Consider the following 11020-nt stretch of genomic DNA (forward strand, 5'->3'; position numbering starts at 1 on the left):
ATTTTTTTACGGTAGACTCATGAACAGAGATGTCAACCAGCTCCAATGATTCATTTTAATTTTAAATTTAATTTAGCTGTTACTCTGAGGTTCTTTCATACATTACTGATCATTCTGCGTTGTGCCTTTGGAGTCATCTTAGCTTGGCACCAACCTCCTGCAGTAGCTGCAGGACGAAATCGTCTCCATTTATATATATATATATATATATATATATACTTAGATTTATACTTATCTATATATATAGATTTATACTTTTTCTTTCTTTCAGCTTTATACAAATCAACAATTCTTCATCCTACGTCTGCTGAGATCTCTTTTATGAGGCTTGCTTCACATCAGCAGATTATTCTTGTGGATAGCAAACTCAAAAAGTAGGTCTAACCTAGTGTTATAGAACTTATTAGCACATTCCTCTTATTGTGGAGCACTGAGAACTGAGTGAACTATTAACCTTGGGTTAATGATCATATAGGAGGAAGTGATTTCAGGGACCACAGCGATTCCAGTAAACAATGATAAGAAGTGACACTGATGATAAAAACACTGTAAATCAAAATGAAGACAGGTTGTCCACTCTACAGCACAGTGTGTTCCCTGCCGTGAACTTTCAAACTTTTGAAAACTTCAAAGAAACCTGTTCGAACAGGTAACTATAGAAACATACAGTAAAATGGGGTCTAACATGCATCCAGTGTCAGTTTTATCATGCGTGGTGACAGATGTTGGCGCTGACATCAAAGGAATCATCAAAATGGTTATTTATTGAAATCTACTTATAACTACCTATAACTGTCTTTAATTTTTCCTTGGATGTTTAAAAAACATTTATTTGACAATTGTTCACTTTCAATTTCCAGAGATGGATGAGAATGGCATTTGTTCAGGCAAACTGAGTAAGACTGTGAATGAAAACTGCGGGATGCTGTCAAATGCTTGTGTACCTTGAGTTAAGATTATTTTTTCCAGGGTCAGTGTTAAATTTCTGTGCTATAAATCCATTTCATTCACAACTGTTGACAAAAGGTGTTTATAAATGGACATTTGTGTTGCAATGTGCAAACTTGAGAGTCCCCCATTATGTCTCAACACTCACCTGAGATGACTCTAGAACTATACATTTTATTGACCCATGGCTCAGGTGTTTGTTTCTTTACCAGATCTGTTTTCACTTTGTCGTACTTTGATTGTGATGAATAAATAACCTTTGATGTCGTATGAATCAATGCTGTCAATGATTCCTTTATGTGTTTCACCAATTACCTCTTTTGTGTCCTGTGCACACAGTGACGGGCCCATAAATTCACACACTCGCTGGGCACTTATCACTTTCAACTTTCTCTCTTACTGCTGGATTCCCACATACTTTCTCCAAGGTAAGTGCAGAGACTGGCAATGTGCAGGAGAACCTAATAATCATTGGAAAATGTGATTTTAAGACATCTCCTTTGTCTTTTTCAGCAGGTTTGTGTCGTGGATGCAGCCCATAATGGGGGTGCCTGGGGGTTTGTTATTGCTCCTAATTTTGCAGATTTTTACAGGAAGCACTTCAGGTAAGTCGTCTGACTTTGTGTCATCCTGGCTTTGACATTATGACACATATTTACTGTCTAACTGTACCATCCATTTTGAAAAACTTTTTCTTTTTCTTTCATTTTTGTGTCACATATGGATGGACTCCAATTAAATCACTAATTTAAATGGTGCCTTCAATTTATTTATACACATAAATCATAGCTGCTGCCACCACCAAAGTTAACAGATTACACCCTCATAAATATGACCTTGATTGCATGACATTTTCTCATTTCCCTGTGATTCCATCAAATTTAAAAGTAGTTTTAAAGTAAAAACAATTTACACATATTCTTAACTGCTTATTCCAGGGATTTCACACCAATTTAAATATCAAAATAAAAAATAAAAAATTAGATCTCTTGCATATAATTTCACACATAGCCTACTATTATTATTTTATTACATAATACTGATTATTTTCTTAAATAATATTTTGGAAAGTGGATTATAATTTAAGGTAAAGTTTTGTTGGCCTGAACAAAGCTGTTATTATGATCTACCATGAGGTGCAGTATTTTGAGACCACTTAACACTCCTTTTTTACCAAATTTTATGTAAGAAATGGCATTCATACACTGATGTAATTCTACAAACATCACTCTGTAGTGAGATTTGAAAAGATTTGTTTTCTGTGTAATTGTACACACAGAATACCTAAACATGGATCATCCCGAATTGGAAAGGTTTAGTTCATTTATAGTTTCATAACTTGATTTTCAGTGTTTCATGTGGAAGAATTTGCAGGAGCCTGTGTCAAACTATCCTCGTACTTTTCACAGGGACACTTGTCTTCAGCTGCGATTCATGTCATGATCAAGCCAACTGCCTCGAGTCACGAGAAAGGGGAGACACCTTTGCCAGCCAGGGCCTCTCTTGTGTCTGTAAAGATGGCTTCGTAGGTGATGGTCTCACCTGCTACAATACAAAACTCTGCAGGGACTCTTCTTGCTGTAGCCAAGGCTATCACTGGTCACCAGACAGCGGCTGTGTAGACACTGATGAGTGTTCCCTCCCAGACTCGCCCTGTGCGCCATCTCAGGTTTGCCAGAACACACCTGGCTCTTTCAAGTGCCTGCAGCGTTCCTCCAGCCCCAGATCTGGCCCCTCTCCCCAGTCTGTCCAGTTCAGCTGTGGAAACACTGTTTGCCCTTTAGGCATGGACTGCATCAATAATAATGGGCTCGCCCGCTGTGCTGACCCATGTGACAACTACACTGTACTGAACGATGACTGGCGTTCAGTAAATAACACAATGAATAACATAATACACTGTGACAGAAATATTAACTGGCAAGGCTGGTATCGTCTGTTTCTGGGGCAAACTAGTGCTCATATTGCAGAGAGGTGTGTGGAGGAGAACAGGTGTGGAACCCACGCTCCTCTATTTATAACACAATCTCATCCCACACAGTCAGGTGAAATTGTAGCTCGCACTGTGTGTAATGCCTGGAGCAACAGTTGCTGCCGTTTTAGGTCACACACCATCCATGTCAAGCTCTGCTATGGAAACTACTACGTCTACAAACTTGTGGCGCCGTCCGTATGCAACCTTGCATACTGTGCAGGTATTGTTCCATTTTAAAAACAAATTACAAATTACATTTTCTCATCTAATCAATCCATTTAACTGTTTCACTGTTTGTATTAATGAAGATATTATGGTTCTAGTAATTCAAGTAACAATTTATGAATAATAACTCTCATTGGCGCTGCATCAGGACAGTAACTTTTTTCATTGTAAACAGATGTGAACATAACAGACACTGAAGTTCAGCCAACCACACCTGATCCAGCACCACAGACATCTGCCAGTCAGGTCAACGTCTCTGCCACAACAGCGGTGGGCAACAGTTCAGCAGCTGAGGGAGAGATCCGTCTGGTCAATGGAAACAGCTCCTGCTCCGGCAGAGTAGAGATCTTCCACCATGGACAGTGGGGGACGGTGTGTGATGATGCCTGGGACCTGTTTGATGCACAGGTGGTGTGCAGACAGCTGGGCTGTGGCAGAGTCCTGTCGGCACCACAAAATGCACGTTTTGGACAGGGCAGAGGGCCCATCTGGTTGGATGATGTCATGTGCACAGGCAGCGAATCAAAGCTCAGTGAGTGCCGCCACCAAGGGGTTGGATCACACAACTGTGGTCACCATGAGGATGCTGGTGTCGTCTGTGAAGGTAAACACTGATTTGTACATCTACAGCCAGTGAAGAGTCACTGTCTCACACAATCTCTATGGTGTAACATTTAGCTAAGAGGATTTTAATAAACACCTATAACACAAATAGGAAATATGTGCTTTACAGTATTCTTTTACATCTCCAGGATCTTTGGTCTCAAATTATATTCATCATTTTAAACAGAAAGCTGTTGTGTGTAGTTGTCAAAGGAATCATTGGCTCTAATCAACAATAATTTGTTGCATGTGTTTCTATTAGCCGGTTCACCAGTGAGGCTGGTCAACTCTGGCAACCGCTGCTCTGGCAGAGTGGAGGTCTACCATGATGGACAGTGGGGGACGGTGTGTGACGATTCCTGGGGCCTGAACGATGCCAGCGTGGTGTGCAGACAGCTGGACTGTGGCAGGGCTCGTTCAGCACTTCAAAGTGCAGCTTTTGGACAGGGCACTGGACCCATCTGGTTGGACGATGTCAGCTGTTCAGGAAATGAAACGTCCATAACTGACTGCAGACATCCAGGGTTCGGGGTCCACAACTGTGGTCACGTTGAAGATGCCAGTATCATCTGTGAAGGTAAATGTTTATACATATTTAAAGTACGCTCCAGATCTTATGCTCACATTTAACCAGGAAACTGCCTCATCAATAAGTTCCAGTGTTTACCTCACACAACAGACATTGTTTTGTAGCCCAATAAGTCAAATGTACAGTAAAGGTTTGTGTCATGATCATAAATGTCTTGTGTCTAATGTTGACATAATCAGTTTTATCTGTGATAATGGATCTTATGCTCGTCACTGGTGGAGGTTCAGGCTGCTGTTGTCTTGTGAGTTCACATAAACTTTTCTAACAGGTCAACCAGAACCGAACAGCACAGCTATACCAAGCACACCTGATCCAGCACCACAGACATCTGCTAGTCAGGTCAACGTCTCTGCCACAACAGCGGTGGGCAACAGTTCAGCAGCTGAGGGAGAGATCCGTCTGGTCAATGGAAACAGCTCCTGCTCCGGCAGAGTAGAGATCTTCCACCATGGACAGTGGGGGACGGTGTGTGATGATGCCTGGGACCTGTTTGATGCACAGGTGGTGTGCAGACAGCTGGGCTGTGGCAGAGTCCTGTCGGCACCACAAAATGCACGTTTTGGACAGGGCAGAGGGCCCATCTGGTTGGATGATGTCATGTGCACAGGCAGCGAATCAAAGCTCAGTGAGTGCCGCCATCAAGGGGTTGGATCACACAACTGTGGTCACCATGAGGATGCTGGTGTCGTCTGTGAAGGTAAACACTGATTTGTACATCTACAGCCAGTGAAGAGTCACTGTCTCACACAATCTCTATGGTGTAACATTTAGCTAAGAGGATTTTAATACACACGTATAGTCAAGCCCGAAATCATTCATACCCCTGGCAAATTTTGACTTAAAGTTACTTTTATTCAACCAGCAAGGTTTCTTTTGACTGGAAATGACACAAGCTTCTCTCAGAAGATAATAAGACGATGTACAAGAGGAATCATTGTGGAAAAAAATATTTCTCAGCTTTTATTTACATTTGAACAAAAAGTGGCATGTCCAAAATTATTCATACCCTTTGCAAACTGTCACAGTGTATGGAAAAGTCCAAAGTTCTATACCTGTCCAAATAGTCCAAGCTGTTCTAAAGCATCCTTATTACCCTGATTCATTGGGAACAGCTGTTTTAATCAACTTAACAGGTGAAAAACAGCAGCTCTCTGCAGTTGGTTTGTGGACAGTCATGGCTAAGACAAAGGAGCTCACTGAGGACCTGCGGCTGCGCATTGTGGCTGCTTGCAAGTCAGGGAAGGGCTATAAGGCCATATCTAAATGTTTTCAAGTTCCAGTGGCTACAGTGGAAAGTATTATTAAAAAATACAATACGTTCCGCACTGTGGAAAATCTCAGAGGACGTGGTCGGAAGCCAAAAGTGACACCTGTGCTGGCCAGGAGGATAGTGAGAGAGGTGAAGAAGAATCCAAGGAGCAACACCAAGGCCATCCTGGTGAATCTGTGCTCTGCTGGTGGCAACGTCTCAAGGCAGACAGTCCAACGGACACTGCACACTGCTGGGTTCCATGGACGCAGACCGAGGAGGACGCCATTTCTCCAGATAAGGCACACAAAAGCCCGCTTGGCCTTTGCAAATGATCATCTGGACAAAGAAGAATACTTCTGGTCTTCAGTTTTATGGTCAGATGAAACAAAAATTTAATTGTTTTGCCACAATGATGTATCCTTCATTTGGCTTAGGAAAGGAGAAGCCTTCAACCCTAAGAACACCATCCCCACTGTCAAACATGGTGGAGGGGACCTGATGCTTTGGGGGTGTTTTTCAGCCAATGCACCAGGGAACCTAATCACAGTAAACGGCACCATGAAAAAAGAGCAATACATCAAGATTCTCAACAACAACATCAGGCAGACTGCAGAGAAACTTGACCTCGGGCACCAGTGGACACTTCAGCACGACAACGACCCAAAACACACAGCAAAAGTGGTGAAGAAATGGTTAGCGGACAAAAACATTAACGTTTTGCAGTGGCCCAGCCAGAGTCCTGACTTGAATCCAATTGAGAATCTGTGGAGGGAGCTAAAGATTAGGGTGATGGCAAGGAGACCCTCCAACCTGAAAGAGTTGGAGCTCATCGCTAAAGATGAATGGGCAAAAATACCAGTGGAGACATGCAAAAAGCTGGTCAGCAATTATAGGAAGCATTTGATTGCTGTAATAGCCAATAAAGGCTTTTCTATTGATTATTGAGAAGGGTATGAATAATTTGGGACATGGCACTTTTTGTTCAGATGTAAATAAAAGCTGAGAAGTATTTTTTTCCACAATGATTCCTCTTGTACATCGTCTTATCTTTTGGGAGAAGCCTGTGTCATTTCCGGTCAAAAAAAAACTTGCTGGTTGAATAAAAGTAACTTTAAGTCTAAATTTGCCAGGGGTATGAATAATTTCGGGCTTGACTGTATAACACAAACAAGAAATATGTGCTTTACAGTATTCTTTTACATCTCCAGGATCTTTGGTCTCAAATTATATTCATCATTTTAAACAGAAAGCTGTTGTGTGTAGTTGTCAAAGGAATCATTGGCTCTAATCAACAATAATTTGTTGCATGTGTTTCTATTAGCCGGTTCACCAGTGAGGCTGGTCAACTCTGGCAACCGCTGCTCTGGCAGAGTGGAGGTCTACCATGATGGACAGTGGGGGACGGTGTGTGACGATTCCTGGGGCCTGAACGATGCCAGCGTGGTGTGCAGACAGCTGGACTGTGGCAGGGCTCGTTCAGCACTTCAAAGTGCAGCTTTTGGACAGGGCACTGGACCCATCTGGTTGGACGATGTCAGCTGTTCAGGAAATGAAACGTCCATAACTGACTGCAGACATCCAGGGTTCGGGGTCCACAACTGTGGTCACGTTGAAGATGCCAGTATCATCTGTGAAGGTAAATGTTTATACATATTTAAAGTACGCTCCAGATCTTATGCTCACATTTAACCAGGAAACTGCCTCATCAATAAGTTCCAGTGTTTACCTCACACAACATATATTGTTTTGTAGCACAATAAGTCAAATGTACAGTAAAGGTTTGTGTCATGATCATAAATGTCTTGTGTCTAATGTTGACATAATCAGTTTTATCTGTGATAATGGATCTTATGCTCGTCACTGGTGGAGGTTCAGGCTGCTGTTGTCTTGTGAGTTCACATAAACTTTTCTAACAGGTCAACCAGAACCGAACAGCACAGTTATACCGACCACACCTGATCCAGCACCACAGACATCTGCCAGTCAAGTCAACGTCTCTGCCACAACAGCGGTGGGCAACAGTTCAGCAGCTGAGGGAGAGATCCGTCTGGTCAATGGAAACAGCTCCTGCTCCGGCAGAGTAGAGATCTTCCACCATGGACAGTGGGGGACGGTGTGTGATGATGCCTGGGACCTGTTTGATGCACAGGTGGTGTGCAGACAGCTGGGCTGTGGCAGAGTCCTGTCGGCACCACAAAATGCACGTTTTGGACAGGGCAGAGGGCCCATCTGGTTGGATGATGTCATGTGCACAGGCAGCGAATCAAAGCTCAGTGAGTGCCGCCACCAAGGGGTTGGATCACACAACTGTGGTCACCATGAGGATGCTGGTGTCGTCTGTGAAGGTAAACACTGATTGGTACATCTACAGCCAGTGAAGTGTCACTGTCTCACAGAGTCTCTGTCATGTAACATTTAGCTAAGAGGATTTTAATAAACACCTACTGTATAACACAAACAAGAAATATGTGCTTTACAGTATTCTTTTACAACTCCAGGATCATTGGTCTCAAATTATATTCATCATTTTAAACAGAAAGCTGTTGTGTGTAGTTGTTAAAGGAATCATTGGCTCTAATCAACAATAATTTGTTGCATGTGTTTCTATTAGCCGGTTCACCAGTGAGGCTGGTCAACTCTGGCAACCGCTGCTCTGGCAGAGTGGAGGTCTACCATGATGGACAGTGGGGGACGGTGTGTGACGATTCCTGGGGCCTGAACGATGCCAGCGTGGTGTGCAGACAGCTGGACTGTGGCAGGGCTCGTTCAGCACTTCAAAGTGCAGCTTTTGGACAGGGCACTGGACCCATCTGGTTGGACGATGTCAGCTGTTCAGGAAGTGAAACATCCATAACTGACTGCAGACATCCAGGGTTCGGGGTCCACAACTGTGGTCACGTTGAAGATGCCAGTGTTGTTTGTGAATGTATGTTTCTTTTTATGTTTTTCACTGTTTTGACATTATACTCTTAAATAACTACACACTGAATTGGTCTGGCATTTACTATCTCATCTCCTTTCTCACACCCTTTAATTTGGTGATTTTATATCTTTTTTTTCTTTAGTCCCTCCACTCCAGTTTACTCAGCTTATTTGTGGCCGTGATAAACTCCAAGTGGGGCTGGATTTGGCTTCCATAACATCCAGTGGTTTGGACCCATTCTCTGGAAACCTGGCTGCCCTTAACTGCTCCTGGGTCAGAGTGCGTAATAATGAAGTTTGGTACGAAGTGGAGGCTGAGGCAGGTGCTTGTGGAAACACACTGACGGTAAATACTTAACTACTGTTCTTTTTTCTTTCTTTTTTGCAGTATCTCTATAAAAAATTATCATGTATTGACTTCTTCTTTTCTATTCTACCCTATGCATGCAATTGATGGACATTGCTAGAAATTCTGGGCCACCTTACACTATGTGTCTCTGTGCCCTACTTCTTTAGCTATGGACACCTTGAATATTCATCTACTTCCAGCTCCCTTACATCTGCACTCCTCCAATGCATCACTATAGTTACACAGGGTTAAACCCAGACAGCTAGCATGGAGCTACTACTGTGGTTTTATATAAGTTGAAGATAGTTTTAAAGAACTGTAAAAAATCATAGCAACTTGAAGAAGTTACACCAACTTACAGGATATATATATATATTAGATGAGATTTTAAACAATAAGAGAGCAGAAAACAACTACTGTCTATTCAAAGATGTAGAGGAGTAATGGTCTCCTGAGCAGAGAATGAAGTCACAACCCCTGTGTATGCGTTGCAATTCAAGCTTCTCTGTTCTTTGTTTTGGTAGCCGGTCCGGACAGTTTGTGCATGTACATGTGTGTGTGCATGCACAGGAGTCCCTCCCTGTTAAACCATTGGCCCTGACCACCAACAAAGAAAGAGATAAAACCAGAGTGTAGCTGAACTGACCACAGGGACTACTACATGGACTCATTACTGACCAGCTAGAGTAGGCATGATAACGTTAGCTAACTTGCTGTTACCGACATTATGAATTTGTTCAGCAAATCGCTAGCTGGCTTATTGCCCTGCCCCAGCTTGTGTCTAAGTAACGTCTGCACAACATCTTGATCCCTGTTCTGTGGCCTCAATGATGTTCCTGATGGTTCTCTTCATGTGCAGTCCCATCATGCCAAGGAGCTTGAAGGGACAGTATCTTAAACCCAGGTTCTCCACCTGAATGATAAATCCTCTCAACCTGACATAATCCTTCACCTGACTAATACTTTGTTCATCCTCTGTCTTTCAGACCAACCGCACACATGCAATCTATTCCAACAGTTTATTTTTCTCCCCAACAAACTCGTCCTTGACTCGTCCTGTGAGTCTTCCTTTCTCCTGCGCATATCCCCTCGACATGGACACCGGCCTGAATGGGCCGCTCAGACCATTCCTGCAGTAAGTACTTTATTGATTATGACTATGACATCACTCAGTATTTACAGTTGTAAAATGATGAAGTGGCAATGTGTATAATTGTTATGTGATTATGCCATTTTGCCGATTGTTTTGATGACATCATACCACAATCATTAGGACAAACCTGGTGAAAATTGGTCTAGTCTCTGTGTTGCTTTTAACCATTCATTCTGTATGGTTCATCACTGTATAATGTTTTTCCAGTTTTAAAAAGGAGGAACAAGCTCTGTTTCAGTACAAGAATTGGATTTTAATGGTTTGCTTTCGAGCAAAGTCAATCTGGTATCCAATCAAATTCCCAAGTATTCATAACAGTCAAATACTTGGGAAATCGATCCCTTCAGTTTGTCCCCTGATCATGTTTTAAAGAACACAGCATGGTGAACCAAAACATCACAGGAACTCACAGAAACCTCAGGCCCCTCTGTAAGGATGTACCTGAAGAAGACGCCCGAACTATGAATTTTTCCCTCTCTTGTCTAGCTGCAGATGTTGCAGGATCATATATCCTCAAAACCCAATCTCCAAGAAATAAATAAAGGGATATAACAATAAATAATATATTAAAAAAAACAGTAACGATAAGAAAAAGAAAAACTGAAAGGAAAATGACTTGGTTATCACAATTAAAAAAATATATATTTTCTTGACAGGCCTGACACACCTGGCATTTCAGACTCAGGTACCAAAGCCAGAGCCTCCATGTCTCTGTTCCGCAACTCCAACTTCACTGAGCCTTATGCAGCAGGCCGGATCATCCTTCCAGTGGGCTCTCCTCTATATGTGGGCATATCTGTGCAGGAGAGCGATCCGAACTTTACAGTTGTTCTGGAGCACTGCCATGCCACTCACTCATCAAACCCTAAAGATCCCACACGATACTTTGTCATTGAGAACAAGTAAGCGTCCCTCTTTGTCCTCAGCAGACACTTGGTTGTGTAATGGAAATGGCAAAAAGTTAAATGTACAATGATGTGTAATGGCCCTGATGACCTGCTGTA

General features: G+C 42.5%; 1 protein-coding gene across 2 annotated transcripts; it reads left to right on the forward strand.

Moving 5' to 3' along the window:
- Positions 1–1311: 1311 nt before the first annotated feature.
- On the forward strand, positions 1312–10947 carry LOC111666600 (scavenger receptor cysteine-rich domain-containing protein DMBT1-like). Of its 2 annotated transcripts, none has more exons than XM_023421977.2 (12): positions 1312–1376; positions 1462–1553; positions 2358–3143; positions 3324–3752; positions 4014–4328; positions 4609–5037; positions 6914–7228; positions 7509–7937; positions 8204–8518; positions 8658–8860; positions 9850–9998; positions 10673–10947. In XM_023421977.2, exons 2-12 carry the CDS (start codon positions 1478–1480, stop codon positions 10920–10922), a joined length of 3696 nt encoding a protein of 1231 aa, XP_023277745.1. In that variant the 5' UTR covers positions 1312–1376; positions 1462–1477; the 3' UTR covers positions 10923–10947. The 2 variants fall into 2 exon arrangements, with proteins under 2 accessions (XP_023277745.1, XP_087034293.1); XM_087178167.1 differs by having other exon boundaries at positions 1332–1376; positions 1465–1553.
- The last annotated feature ends 73 nt before the right edge of the window (positions 10948–11020 follow it).

Source organism: Seriola lalandi, unplaced genomic scaffold, assembly GCF_002814215.2.
Source record: "Seriola lalandi dorsalis isolate HSWRI2012SDOR001 ecotype SW California unplaced genomic scaffold, Sedor1 jcf7180002054678, whole genome shotgun sequence".
NCBI lineage: Eukaryota > Metazoa > Chordata > Actinopteri > Carangiformes > Carangidae > Seriola > Seriola lalandi.